Source organism: Camelina sativa, chromosome 12 (genome assembly GCF_030686135.1).
Source record: "Camelina sativa cultivar CO46 ecotype springtype chromosome 12, ASM3068613v1".
Taxonomy (NCBI): Eukaryota; Viridiplantae; Streptophyta; class Magnoliopsida; order Brassicales; family Brassicaceae; genus Camelina; species Camelina sativa.
The window spans coordinates 21933170-21948613 of record NC_141891.1 but is presented as its reverse complement, the minus strand read 5'-3'; the positions used below and the strand labels follow the sequence as shown (position 1 = coordinate 21948613).

At 34.7% G+C, this 15444-nt stretch overlaps 1 protein-coding gene and 1 non-coding gene across 5 annotated transcripts; both read left to right on the top strand.

Moving 5' to 3' along the window:
* Positions 1 to 1476: 1476 nt before the first annotated feature.
* On the top strand, positions 1477 to 3157 carry LOC104732424 (uncharacterized). Its single transcript, XR_015573896.1, has 2 exons — positions 1477 to 2580; positions 2872 to 3157. It is a non-coding gene; the product is annotated as an uncharacterized LOC104732424 (transcript).
* Positions 3158 to 10649: 7492 nt separating this feature from the next.
* On the top strand, positions 10650 to 13078 carry LOC104732425 (ethylene-responsive transcription factor-like protein At4g13040). 4 transcript variants are annotated; one of them, XM_010451968.3, is made up of 7 exons: positions 10650 to 11043; positions 11709 to 11780; positions 11867 to 11997; positions 12187 to 12295; positions 12406 to 12586; positions 12652 to 12773; positions 12848 to 13078. In XM_010451968.3, the coding sequence occupies exons 2-7, from the start codon at positions 11738 to 11740 to the stop codon at positions 12940 to 12942; spliced, it is 681 nt and encodes a 226-aa protein (XP_010450270.1). In that variant the 5' UTR covers positions 10650 to 11043; positions 11709 to 11737; the 3' UTR covers positions 12943 to 13078. The 4 variants fall into 4 exon arrangements, with proteins under 4 accessions (XP_010450270.1, XP_087335169.1, XP_087335168.1 ...); XM_087479043.1 differs by having other exon boundaries at positions 10760 to 11043; positions 12406 to 12543; XM_087479042.1 differs by having other exon boundaries at positions 10818 to 11043; positions 12187 to 12319; positions 12406 to 12543.
* Positions 13079 to 15444: the final 2366 nt, after the last annotated feature.

The window sequence follows — 15444 nt, the reverse complement described above, 5'->3', positions numbered from 1 at the left end:
AGCAATAGTGGACTATATATATATATTAATTGTCCTTTTTGTTAGAACTTAGAAGGTGAAAACTTTCATCGCCATTTCATTTAATTTGTCTTAAGTTCAATTAATTAAATTCACTTATAAATAGACTGTGATTAATTATTTTCTTTTGCTGAATTTATTTAAATGAAAATTAGATTAACATTGGGGTAAAGCTAGAGAATACCCCATCTATTTTTTCTTTTTTTATAATACCCCATCTTTGTTTTTTGTCAGCCGAAACTCATTATTTTAAGGATTTTAAAATAATAAAAATGTTGAATAGTGGGTATAACTGTTCTTAAGAAATAGAAAATTAGTCTCCTGTAAGAACTGTTGAATGGTGTGTTCTTAAGTGTAAACTATTATTTAAATATTTAATTTCTCTAAGAACACTACAACTGATGTGGCGTTAAGGATGCCTTTATAAATATCATAAAATTTACATGGGCGAAAATGCAAAAAAAAAAGTCGTTAGAAAGTGTTCGTAGAACAACTTTTAAAACCCGGACTAAAATACAACAACTGGATAGGCTAAGATAATATCAAAGATAAGGGATTAGAGAAATCCAAAGGATAGGGAATGACTTCTGAGAAGAAGAACACTTGATCACAAGTCAAAAAAGACCACTATCTTTTTAAAGTGGACACTCCAAGTCCTAATCAAAGGTTTAGAGTGACCACTACACCCTACTTGCCCCGGAGGTATGAAAGCTTCCAAAACTCCGCGTAGGGAAGGTGTGTAGGACGAGCTAAAAAGCTCGCATACGCGAAAACTCAATCTTCTTTCACAAGGAACATTCGATTTTGACGTTCTTCCAATACTGCCTTTTCTGAAAGATGAGCAAAAGCCATTGACCCATCAGACCAACAATGACAAATGGCTAAAACAAGCTTCACTAACATCCATAACTTCCAAGTATAAGCACACATCATAAATTCCAACATCAAAATGTCTTGGTTACCCATAACTGGAATGTCAATGATAATGACTAAAGGGTCTCGGCTTACATATATAATCCTCCATGAATAACTAGGGAGAGCATGATATTGTAAGACCTGGAATGAATTGAGAAGCATAGACAATGGAGCCGAGCAATCAAGCCATGGCTTTAGGAGAAAAGACGAACCTAGATGTAAAGGTACTTCTAGTCGATGGTACTTACATAGTCTTACCATCCCTTGTCTCCCCCAAATAAAACCTGTCATGTTATGGTGGTGGATGGATCGTAATGGGCCACCGTCATATATCTCTTATCATTAGGCCCATATCTTGTATCTATATGTATAAATACGATACACAACACTTTACGAAATATTTCATGGTATCAGAGCAATTCTGTGACCTACCCTAATTTTTCTTTTTTTTTCTACAAACGCCGCCGTCAAAAGTTTTTTTTGATCACCGGTTTTCTCTACTCTGTTCTACTCTTTTTTTTTTTTCTTGACGAGCTAATGACCTCCTTGGCTATGGCTTCTTCTCCAGTTGTCATATAAATATCCATCTTTTCTTCTCCTTATGCTCTTAACGCATCAGATAATCCCGGTGCTTTGATTTCCTCTGTTGTCTTGAAAGAAAACAATTATTCTGAATGGGCTACAGAACTTATGAATTCTCTCCAAGCTAAACAAAAACTCGGTTTCATTGATGGTTCGATAACAAAGCCACCAATGGAACCTGATTTGTCGGCCTGGAAAGCTGCTAATTCTATGATCATAGGATGGATTAGAACATCTATTGATCCAACTCTTCGATCCAAAGTTTCTTTTGTAGCTGATGCTAAAGACCTTTGGGACAGCCTTCAATAACAATTTTCTACTGGCAATGGTGTTCGCAAACAACTACTCAAGGATGAAATTTCAGCTTGCAAGCAAGATGGACAACCGGTTTTAGCTTACTATGGGGGTTTAACCAAGCTTTGGGAAGAATTACAAAATCAGCAGACCGTGTACTTGCGCTGCAGCTCCCGACATCGCAAAGGAACGTGAAGATGACAAAGTGCATCAATTCTTATTTGGCTTGGATGAACGATTCTGTCCTATTCGTTCAACAATTACTGATCAGGATCCTTTACCTGATCTGAATCATGTTTACTCACGAGTCATCCGTGAAGAGCAAAACCTTAATGCTTCACGGCTTAAGGATGTTGTCAAAACCGATGCTATCGGATTTTACTGTTCAAGCCTCATCACCTCAAGTTGCGGCTGTCTCGGCTCCTCGCTCTCGGGATCGATCATCCTTACTCTGCACTCATTGTCATCGACAAGGACATGAAGTTACTGAGTGTTTCTTAGTTCATGGTTATCCCGATTGGTGGCTTGAACAAAATCGTCACGACGGGTCTACAAACTCTACGGGTCGAGGATCTTCTGGCCGAGGCAGTTCTGGTCGTGGCAATCGTGGTCGAGGAAACTCATCTTCTGGATCTCGTGGTCGAGGACGAGCTAATGCCGTCAGCACTCGTTCCAATACTTCCACCACCAATGACGCACCTGATCCAATTACTCATCTCATCTCCCTCCTACAAGCTCATCGCCCAAATACTTCTTCTGAGAAGTTGTCGGGTAAAACTCAACTTACTGATGTGATCATTGATACAGGTGCTTCGCATCATATGACTGGTGATCTCGGCTTACCGACCGACGTAACCAATATTGTTCCTTCGGATGTTACTAAACCCGACGGGACTGCTTCTCGTGCCACTCAACGCGGGACTCTCGCTTTAAATGACAAATATTCTCTTCCTAATGTGCTTTATGTGCTAGATTTTAATTGCACATTAATTTCTGTTGCCAAATTGTTAAAACACACTGGTTGTATCGGGATATTCACTGATGCTTTATGTTTCTTGCAAGACCGTTTACGAGGACTTTGATTTGTACGGGTGAAGAGCGTGAGGGGGTGTACTATTTTACCGGTGTTCTTGCTGCTCGTGTCAACAAAGCTGTCAAAGAATCTTCTTCTGCAGCCCTGTGGCATCACATACTAGGGCATCCTTCTATCGGTGTTTTGCTTGCTTTACCAGAATTGGATCAGTCTCGTAGTGCTTTGGAGACGATTAAGAATTGTGATATTTGTCTTCGTTCTAAACAAACACGTCAAGTTTTTCTTGAAAGTTTTAATAAAACTACTACTTTTGAACTTGTTCATTGTAATGTTTGGGGTCCTTATCGCACACCGTCTTCTTGTGGTTCAAGTTATTTCTTAACTTTAGTTGATGATTTCTCACGGTCGGTATGGACGTTCCTCGTGGTTGAAATATCTGAAGTTGCTAAGCTAATTCATAATTTTTGTGCTATGACTGAACGACAATTCAATAAACCGGTTAAGACATTTCGGAGCGACAACGGAACTGAATTCATGTGTCTTACATCATTCTTTCAAGAAAAAGGCATTATTCACCAGACTTCTTGTGTCGACACACCACAGCAGAATGGACGTGTTGAACGCAAACACAGACACATTTTAAATGTTGCTCGTGCGTGTCTTTTCCAGAGTCATCTCCCTCGCAAATTTTGGGGTGAAAGCATTCTCACTGCTACTTACTTGATCAATCGCACTCCTACACCGATTTTACATGGTAAATCTCCGTAGGAGGTTTTGTTCGGCACTCGTCCCTCTTATTCTATGCTTCGTACATTTGGTTGTTTATGCTATGCTCATCATCGATCTCGCGATAAGGACAAATTTGGGGAACGAAGTCGGCGATGTGTTTTTGTCGGTTAACCCTATGGCAAGAAAGGATGGAGGCTTTATGATTTGGAGAATTCAAATTTTTTGTTAACCGTGATGTTATTTTCCAAGAAAATGTGTTTCCCTTTGCATCCTTGGATGTTGTTCTCTCCGAAGTCTCTCACCCGATCACACATTCCTCTATTGATATTGTCGATGATGTATTGGTTTCACCATTACATGAAACCCCTCTTCCGCCTTCTACGTCCTTGGTTCCTGCTACAATATCATCCACGGTTCCCGGCTCACCTCCAGTGTCACCTAACTCGGGTTCGTGTACTCCGACTTTACCATCGGTTCCTGTAGAATCTGCTTCCGTTTCTCCGGGTCTACCAGAATTACTTGGCAGAGGTCATCGTCAAAAGTTACCCTCGGTTCTGCTTAAAGACTATGTTGCTCACACAGCTTGTTCTACATCAACTACTACACCCCCTACTGCTTCTCGTGGTCTCACTAATCCTAGTCTCTCTACTACGGTTCCTGGTAAGATACTCGACTTCCTCACTATCTCAATATCTGACAAAGACTTTTCAGAAATACATCGAGTCTTCATGGCAGCCATTACCACGGGAACGGAACCGACAAACTATCACGATGCTTCTAAAATAAAAGAGTGGTGCGATGCCATGGAATTTGAAATCAAAGCTCTTGAGGATAACAATACTTGGGAAATCACTACTTTACCACCTGGAAAGAAAGCTATTGGAAGTAAGTGGGTCTATAAACTAAAGTATAACTCTGATGGCACACTTGAGCGTTACAAGGCTCGCTTGGTCGCTCTTGGCAATCGTCAAGTCGAAGGTTCGGATTTAGATCCTTTATTTTTTTGTTATAATAATGAAAAATCAAAATAGAATCTTAAACACTAAACAAAACAAACTAAATATACCAAACAAATGGTCATGAAATATATTACGAATTAAAATATTAATATAAACATTTAGCCGTACAAACTGCTGGAAAATTTAGATATTTTCTATTTACAAAACATCCAATATTAACAAATAAATACAACATAAAATATAGATAATAACAAAAGTTATATTCACGTGGTGTACTGTGGGTTAAAATCTAGTTGTTTGAAAGAATGTTTTATAAACATATATGGCCACAAAAAAACTATGGTTGTTGACTTGTAGTAACCTTGTAGGATTATAGTTTTGCGATCATCAGCGGAACAAATTCAAAATTAATATTCTATGTACTAGAAAAGAGTTTCGGATGGATTCTAGCTATGATAACTCTCTTTTAATATTATAAGATGTTATTTGGACTTTAACAAAAAATTAAAGAAGATGTTATTTAGTTGGGTATATGTGAATTTGTTCGATGTGGGAAAAATCAAATTAGAAAGTTATAAACCAAACTAAGATGGACTTTTTTAAAGATTAGGATCAAATTCTTCTCCTATCTCATAAAATGTTGTTTTGTGTTATATTGGCATGGTTATGAACAGATTCGTGCCTACACTAACAGAAGTCGAAAGAGGATAAAATTATATATTCCAATTCATATGAACCAAAATGGTTTACGATATTAAACCAAATTTGATAATTAGCTTTTAATTTTATTTTTGTTTGATGAATTGTAAACTAACTAACCTACATACAAGATTATTTTACTTAGAAAAAATTTCAGTAAAAAGTTAACTTGGTGACTGAAACCTTAGAGAGAAACATTAGTCATCTAAACTAATTATTTATTTTGTCTATTATTTTTGTTTGTCTTTAAACTATATTTATTATTTCATGCAGTTTTAGATACATATATATATATATATATATAATTATATATAGGAAACAAAAGACCTTGCAACAATAGGCTTAGAGAGAAACCTTAGAGAGAAACTTTAGTCATCTAAACTAATTATTTATTTTGTCTATTATTTTTGTTTCTTTAAATTATATTTATTATTTCATGTAATTTTAGATACATATATATATATATATAGGAAACAAAAGACCTTGCAAAAATAGGCTTTTAAAAGAAATTGTCCGTGGTGCACAAAAAAATAAATAATAATAAAAATAAAAAATTTGTCCGTAGGCCAATGTTTAGATTTTAATTTTAGTAAAGAAGGTACGATCCTGGTCATGAAGGTTTCCAGGCACAAGCAAATGGGGTTGTTCTCCCAAAAATTCTCAGACTTTCAAGTCGCAAATAATGAAATCAATAGGACTAATTTGAGGAAAAGAGGTTGTTTGGTCAAAACGATATGACACCCGAATTAAAAAATAAAAAATAAAAAAAAATAAATAAAAAAAAAAGATATGACACCCGAATATGCATGCTATTTAGTAGAGGCAAGCCATTTTCGTAGAACTCTTTGGAAGGCTACCATTTGTTTAACCTCTTGGCCTCTTCAACCTTCTTAGTTTTCTCTTAACGTGAGAGGAGTGTTTATAGAGTGTTACTTGATTCGGGTTGGATAGCGGTTTAGTAATGTTGGGTCAGGTCTTTGAGCAATAAATAGTTTGACGTGGGTAAGTGATTGGACTGTTTTGTGCAACAAAATAGTTTGTAATTTTGATATATTTTACTCTGAAAGAGTGTAGGTAGCGTTTGAACGTATATATAGTGGTATACAAGCTTTGTCTATTGTGGAGTGACTCGGACAATAGCCTACGAGCAGGAATTTCCGAAATATGACCAATTATTGACCATGAATTTTTCTAAGCAAACTATTTATTTATTTTCTACTTGACAGCAAGTTATGAGTGTATATACAATTGTTTCGTCATTCAGTTATAAGTAATTTTAAACAAATTAGTTTATCTGCTTTAGTATCTGATAAACAATACTCAATTCATATATCTACGAATTATTAAAATATTATAGGTTGTTCGCAACAATCTACTCCGTACTGACTCTTTCTGGTCTGTTAATGCTACGAGTGTGAGTGGTTTCTGGATGTGGAAAAAAATATTGAAATACTGCAACTTAGCCATGTCTTTTTATAAAGTAGAGGTCATCTCCGGGCGTGACACTTCCTTTTGGTTCGACAATTGGAGCTCCCTCGGGCAATTGTTTGCTCTGTTTGGGTCTCGCAGTTGCATTGACATGGGGATCTCTAAACAGAGTACAGTGGCGGAGGCACTTACTCTGCACCGCAGGCATCGGCATCGTACAGAGCTCTTGATCCAGCTTGAGGATGAGCTTCAGTCCTTACGTCCTTTATTGCAGCCTCTTGGCTGTGATCGCCCTCTTTGGCAACGTCAGAATGCCTCCTACAAATCCACTTTCTCCACATCTGCTACTTGGCACTTGGTTCGACAACAACATCCATCGTGTGCTTGGTCTAGAGGGGTTTGGTTCACTCACTCTACGCCAAAATACTCCTTTATCACTTGGCTCGCTTTTCACAACCGATCGACGGGTGATAAATTAGTTCAGTGGAATGTTGATGCTAATGGTGCGTGTGTGCTCTGCCACGGTCATTAGGAAACCCGAAGCCATCTCTTCTTTGCTTGTTCGTACTCCTCTCAAGTATGGTCCACTCTGACTAGTACTATGCTGGGAACTAAGTACACTGTTGTTTGGGATCAGTTGGCTACTCTGATTCTCGACACCTCCCTCCCTCGGCTTCACTTGTTTGTTCTTCGTTACGTTTTCCAGACTCTGATCCACAGTCTTTGGCGTGAACGCAATGCAAGACGACATGGTGAAGCTCCATCTCCTCCCTCCAGTCTCTATCGAGTCATTGACAAGAGTGTCCGTAACAGGTTGCTCGCTTTGACGATGGTTCCCGGCTATGAGCTTGGTCTCCAGCTCTGGTTTCAAACCCACCCCATCTAATCTATTGTCTCTCACATTTTCTTTTGCTCCTTTGTTTCTAGTTTCAGCTACAATGTTGCATTAAATTGTAAAACAGTCTTTTTTTGGTGAATATAATTTTAACATTCATACAAAAAAAAATATATATATTATAGGTCTCGAAGTCATTAATTTATTTATGGCAATTTTCTCGTAATATTTTGGGGAAATTGATTTAAAATGACATTTTTTCTTCAATTTGTCCCATTATGCCTTCTACGCTAAATTTGCCACTATGCCTAAATTACCCTTTAAAAAAATGAAACTAAATTTTAAACAATTTTAAAATTTCAATCACCTAAAAACAAATTCTAGAAATAAGAAAGAGGTTGCCATAAGGTGTTTTTGATGAAAATTTGGTGTTTTAACATTGAAAAAAAATTATTCTGCAACATTTAGAATACATGTTCTACTAATTGTATATATTCTGAAGATATTAGATTATAAATTCTACATACTGTACATGTTCTGAATAATGTAGATTACAAATTCTTCGCACTCTACTTGTTCTGAAAACTTTAGAATAAATATATCTTCTAAAACTTTTAGAAGTCGGATTTTGTATGTCTTCTACAGAAATTAGAATATATATTCTACACATAACTCTATATTCTACAAATTTTAGAATTTGTTTTCTTCACTTTATACATATTCTACTGATGTCAGAATATGAAATCTACATTTTATCATGTGTCCTGCGAAAATTAGAACACTAATTCTACATTTTCCTCTATGTTCTTCATAATTTAGAAAGTATATTCTACACTATGTTAGACAAGGAAACTGAATCCGAAATTCAAGGAAACAAAATATTTACATAATCCCGAAATTATGCTAATCATATATATTCTTAAGATTACGTTCTAACATGTTTAGAAAACGTGTACTGAAAACATTAAACATTTTTAATCGATTTTGTTCAAGGTTTTTCAACATTTTCCAACCTAAATTTCATTCAAGAGTTCATTTTGCAGTATGTTGCAAATCTATGTAACATGTGGTGTATGGAGATGTATCGGCCAAAATGAATGGAGATTTATTGTTGATGAAGAAAAACGTGGGAGACTTCTTACTTTTCAAGCCAATTCAACTCTTGAAGAGCTAAAGATAATGGTTTTGGAAGACTATGAAATACAACAAAATATGGTTGATGTGGAATTTAGTTATTTACCATTTGATCTTAGTGTTGATTCTCCTCCGGTTGTTATGATGAATGATCGTCAAGTGAAAAATTTTGTTGCTTATTGGAGAATGAAGAATAACATATGGTTGTGTGTGACGTTTAAAGCCACGGTGAATGATAGAAGCAATATTGATCTGAATAAGAAACCAAACGATTCAAGTGAGGGAGGCGTTGATGATCTTTTGTGTGAAAAGCTGCCAAAATTTGTGAGCAAAGCAAAACCGAATGATTCTAACTTCATAACTTCTAAGGACGCTGAAGTTGGTGCTAGATCTATGATGGTTGATTCTATGGTAAAGAAGGGACAATATTTCAAAAGCAAGGAAGCTTTACAGGCAAGTTTAGAAATTTTTGCGATGAAGTATAACTTCGATTACAGAGTTACTAAATCTGGTACAAGATTTGGGTGTATACGCTGTATTGATGATGTTTGCAAATGGCGTATTCGTGCTGAGTGCTTCGAATGGTCTACGTGTTGGAAAATCAACAAGTATGTGGGTAGCCATACTTGTGCTCCTTCAAGGAAAACGAAATTTGGTAGAACACCTTCAGCAAGAACAATCGGGAATCTCATCAAACATAATTATGAAGGTGTCAAGGAGGGACCTAAACCCAATGACATCATTAATATTATGCGTACGGAGAATGGATGTGAGCTAACTTATTCCCAAGCTTGGGAATCTCGTGAGTATGCAGTTAACGAAGTAAGAGGAATCCCAGAGAAAAGTTTTGCTAAGATACCTAACTACTTGCACATGCTAAAAAAGGCGAATCCTGGTACGCATACAAATTATGATATTGATTGTGATGGTAGATTCAAGTATCTATTCATTTCATTTGGTCAATCAATAAGAGGGTTCTACAAGAAAATTCAGAAGGTCATTGTAGTTGACGGAACGTTTTTAAAGAACAAGTACAAAGGAATTCTACTAGTTGCTACAGCCGTAGATGGTAACTCTAATTTGTATCAAATTGCATTTGGGATTGCTGATTCTGAGAATGATGCTTCATGGAAGTGGTTTTTAATGCAGCTTAGGGTTGTTATTGCGGATGACAAAGATTTAGCTTTTGTGTCAGATCGACATATATCTATTGGTAAAATGATTGAAAAAATCTACCCATTGGCTAAACATGGTATTTGCATCCACCACTTGATAGGTAATGTGGTAACAAATTATAAAGGAAGAGGTGTGGCTGGTCGTCTTGCAAAAGCGTCAAAAGCTTATAGAGTTGCTGAGTTTGATAAATATTTTGCAGAAACTTGCAATTATCAGTCCGGCGATTGGAGGTTATCTACATGAGGCTGATGTGAAAAAATGGGCTAGATGTCATTTTCCTGGATATAGATATGACATAAACACCAACAACCCTGCTGAATCAATAAATTCAGCTTTGAGATCACCAAGAGAGTATCCAATAATTCATTTGTTAGATAGCATTAGAGAAATGTTAACCCGCTGGTTTTATGAGCGTAGGGCATTAAGTGAGCAGCAGAACGACCCTTTAACTATTGAGGTGGAGCAGAAGATTTCTAGAAGAATAGAGAAGGGTAAAAAGTTTAAAGCTTATCCTACTTCTCAATTCATATTACAGATTAAAGTATAAAAAATGAGGAAATGGATTAAAAAAAGAAGTATTTTGATTAAATATAGAAAGTATACAAAAAAGAAGAAATACAAAAAAAGGAAAATTTGGTTTTTTCTACAATTAAGGGTATAATAGAGTTATTAAGGGTATAATCGAGTTTTTCTGTATTCTAAAACCTACTCTACCAAACTTAAAAAAAAAAGGTATAATGGGACAAATTGAAGAAAAAATGTCATTTTAAATTAATTTTCCCTAATATTTTTTTATAAGTTATGTGAAGTCCAATATGGAAGGGAAAAAGGCATAAAAGTGGGAATTGAGATGCATAAAATCAACACGTTCCCTTCGTGGATTCAACTTTATCAAAATCTCATGGGCTTTTTATTGTACCATTTATCTTCCAATAATTATTTTGGTCATTAATTTCTGAGCATTTATCTATTCCTACTTATTAATAAATATTCCAATTTTTTTCTTTTTTTTTTTGGTTTTTGTCAAATTATTAAATCTTCTTCCTTCTTGTCTTCTTAGCGTTTACCAACCAAATAAATAAAGATGGCGAAGGTGGTAGATGCATGAGCCTCATACACCACCACAACTCTCCAAACACAATTAAAACTCTTCTTTATCTCTCTCTTCTGTTCAACAAACGAAACAACCAAATCCAGAATTATATAAAACCTTGTTGTGTCACTCACCACCTTCTTAAGAGGTATCTCAATTGTTCCCTTTTTATCTCTCTACAAAATCTCTCCGGTTTAACCCTTGAACCGGTCTTTGTTTTCTTAATTTTTTTTTTGTTTTTGTCCCCTAAAGCTTTGATTTTGATGCAATGGGTTGGTTTCTTGTGAGTTTATGTACAATGGGTGCGTTTAAGTTTGTGTCATGGTTGGTTCTGTTTTTGCGGAGAAGACTACTTCATCCTGATTGTTTTGTCTTCTTGTGTTTGTTGTTCTCTTCTTGATTGGTCAGAGTCGGACTCTGGTTTCTAGATTTAGCTTAGGTTTTTTTTTTCATAAAGGTGGTAGGTTTGGTTTGGTTTGGTTCTTATTTGAGGGGTTGACTTGATTTGGATAAAAAAGTGTTCCTTTTTCAATTGATTAGTTCAAATTTCCCTTTTCATACGAACATAGATTCAATTCAATTCATATCGTCACGTACTTTGATGAGTTTTGTGATGAGCTATTAATTGACTTTTTGAGAAACTAAAGTAGCTCTTCTTGTCGGATCTTCATGTTAACTTTTCCACTTTTGTGGTCTCAAAACACCAGACATATATATGTTTAATGAGGCATTTTTTGTGTATTCTTACTTAATTTAGACATATAGTGTTTCTGTGAGCTGACTGATCAGTGTTTTGTTTTATGGTCTCTATAGGAGAAAAGTAAAACATTCAAAGGTACAATATGGTGAGCTCACGGAGGCGTAGGCTATTGGGTCTCTGTTGTGGTAAACAATGTTTTTGACAAAATCTATATTGTCGTTCAGACATTCGGCATTATTCAAAGTTATCAACTAGTTTTTTGTTTCTCTAGGACCAAATGGTTATGTGACACCGCTTCCTTTTCTAACTGCCGAGGAGATGATCACTGGGATTCCAAATCCTAATGCCAAAGCAGCCTATAGTCTCGGACCAGCAGAAACGGTTAACGAGCCTAAAGAGGAGGTAGGGAAAAATCTTTTTGCTAATTGTTGTACAGAGGTTACTCTTAACTAATGTGTAAGGGCTAAGAGCATTACTTATATAAATTACACATATAACTGTCTGAAAGCTCTTAGTTGGTTCAAAGATTAGAGTACATAAGATTGTATATTCTATTCTAACAGTTGAGCCTTGCTTCTTTTGGTTTGGCAGAAAATGCCTATTGAAGAAGCTGGTCGAAGAACTCGGTCGAAACATATGCATTTCAGTTTTGACTACTCAGATATGTCTCCGGTTGATTCTGATTCCATCTCACCAAAATGTGAGCAGAATATATGTGTTCCAGGTCCTATTTCTCACTTGCTAACTAATCGATTGAGATGAGTAAAGAATTGACCAATTATTTCAATATGATTCATCTCCTATTTACAGACCAGCCGCTGAAACGAAGAAAGCGGCATAAAAGAAAACAAGTACATAACCAAGAACCATGTTTAATGAGAGGAGTCTACTACAAGAACATGAAATGGCAAGCCGCCATTAAAGTCGATAAGAGACAAATCCACTTGGGTACATTCTCTTCTCAAGAAGAGGCTGCTCGTTTATACGATAGGTATAAACTTAATGCTCTTTCAGTACTTTGGTAAATCATTGCCATTAACAATATTACCTCTTTAGGGCTGCTTTCATGTGTGGAAGGGAACCAAACTTTGCGCTATCGGAAGAAGATAAACGAGAACTCAAACAGCAAAGCTGGGAAGAGTTCTTGGCTTGCGCACGCCGAACAATTACTAATAAAAGTAAGGTTTATACTAACAACCAAGTGTTGCGTATTTTGTCTAAACAACTTTTGCTTGGCTCTCTGTATTTGCAGAACCAAAGAGAAGGATAGAACATGAGGATAAGGAGATCAATGTAAGCATGTTACGTTGTCCTCCTGAAGAAGAAGAAGAAAAAGAACAAGAATAACACGATTCAGCATTTGTAAACAAAATGAGACTGTTCCTGCAGATGATACAACAACTAGACTCAAATACAGAAAACATGTTGAATACAAGAAAGCTCAACAGCTATATTAAAGTCGATAGAATTTTTTTTGTAGTTATATTGATTCAGCCATTATAATATGGATAGAAAGAAAAGAAAAAAAAAACTCATGGCAAGGGCATTATAACTTGATAAGTTGATATGTTACAAATTTTTATTAAAATTTTATTAAAAATCATGAATTGAATTTGATAATTTATAAAGGTGCTTAGATTTTCTATTTTTGGGCATTAATAAAAAAAACATATACATAATGTTGAAATTTCCAGAGATAACAACACTAAAATGAGAAGCAATTATTACAAAGCAAAGCCGTTAATGGCAAATTTTTTACCAATTAAATCATAATCATATTCACCAATTCTTCCACACAGTAAGAAATGGTTTTGAAATGGAAACCAAAAATGTTTACATGCATTTTATATTATTTTAGTTTCATTTTTAGATTCAATATAGATTCAAGTTTCGAAAAGCTAGGCACCATTTAAAACTCCCCATATGATGGGTCTAGGCTAGTTGAAAGGACTGACAGCAAGTCAAGCGATTTGAAAATATTGTATTGACTTGGCTTCTACTCTTAAGTTCATATCCAACTCTACTCTATTTTAGAGTCAAAACTCTATTATAAAGTAATATTTGCTCAAGATTGCTTTATATCAATGTTTTCAAAACCGGACCGGACCGGCGGTCGAACTACGTTAATCCACGAATCGGTAACATGTCCGGGTTGGGTTAATATCAAAACCCAAAAGAAATTGAACCGGTAAAAAACCATATCAACCTGCCAAAAACCCAAAAACCGGTGAACCATTAAACCGGATAAAACCGGGTTCTACTTTTTTTTTTGTAAAAATAAGTGCAATTAATTTAATTACTTACCTTTTCTAGTTTCTTCTTAGCAAATTAGTAATAGTAGGGTTTCTTAGATAATGAAGATTGAATGTTATACACTCTTAATTATTCTTTTATTGCTTTTAGATTTGAATTTCTAAACTATTTTACTAGTACTGGTTATACTTTGAGTTTGTTGCATTTTGAAATTATTACTTTTAAAGGTTTTTTTAAAACATTATGATTATTGAAGTATTTTATTTGGTATATCCAATTATATCATAGTTATAATCATTGAAAGAAAATAGAAGACATATCCATACCTATTATTTATAAAAATATCATCAAAATCAATTGAACCCGGTTGACTCCAGTCGAACCATATTGATTCATGACCCATAAGCTTTTCCGGTTCAGTTACCGGTCCGGTTTTAAAAACATTGCTTTATATATAAAGTAACTCTATTTTTATCTCTATTTTTTTACACTAACTATTGCTCTATTATAGAGTTACTTTATTTTTAGAGGAAAAAATAGGGATATACATTGAGATGGTCTAAATATTATGAACTATCATTAAAATTCTTTTTTTTTAATTGAGACAATGAATATTAGTTGAAAAGTATAATATGCAATCATCTATTTTTTTTTCTAAAATTGTTATTTATATTTTTCTTTTGCCAACAACATTTGAAAACTTCTCAATGATTTTGTAGCCTACTATTGAGGGAAAATTTTCACAAATAAAAATATCAAAAATAACATTTTAAAACCTTACTATTACATGAACAATAAATTTTTGATTTTTTCTAGGTTTATGTCCGCCACAATAAATTAAGGATAATTCTTTTGGTTCTCTGCAAAAAAAAAACCTTCACAGTTCACACCATCAATTTTTTTGTAATTTTACCTTTCATCTCCAAAAAATGCATGTCAATCCCACGAAAAAAAATAATACGCAAAAGCTGTTAAAAAAATAATAATAATAATACGCAATATAACCTTTTTATCACTTTGAAATTTGTAATTTTTTTAATAAATAATATATCAAACTTATTCGCAACAAAGAGTTTTAGTCCATTTTTATATTTTTAAAATATACTGCATGTGATTTTTAAAATCTTTTATAAAATACGTATATGCGTTATATTGTTTATTATTTTTTATTTAGTAGAATTAATCTTTATTTTTGGAGATAGAAAGTAAAGTTGAAGGCCTTTTCTGCGAAAATCTCATTGTTCTCTACACTTGATAGTTAAAAAGCCTTTAGCTTTCGATTTCGTTTATTGTACAGTATTAGTGTTTTATGGAAGGGGTTCATTGCACTCTGAATTGGAATGAAAAATATGTAAGATTCTACTAATAAACATTGGGTTGAAGAAGCAAGATTTCTGGTTACAGTAATTTTTTCCTTGACCGCCGATTTGGAGGATTTTAGACAACATAAAGTCTCGTTCAAACTGCAAGTGAAATTGTAAAATTTATTCCCTTATGGCCTTTATATATATGATACTCTCTCTGTTTCAAAATATAAGATGTTTTGAGTAAAACACTTACGTGGGTGTATTCAAACCATGATTTTGAAGAATTTGA

Coding starts and splice junctions, on each gene's coding strand:
- LOC104732425 (XM_010451967.2), top strand. CDS start 11,738: ATGGTGAGCTCACGGAGGCGTAGGCTATTGGGTCTCTGTTGTG. Junction 11,781..11,866: donor GCTATTGGGTCTCTGTTGTG/GTAAACAATGTT, acceptor TTGTTTCTCTAG/GACCAAATGGTTATGTGACA. Junction 12,587..12,651: donor GCTGCTCGTTTATACGATAG/GTATAAACTTAA, acceptor TTACCTCTTTAG/GGCTGCTTTCATGTGTGGAA.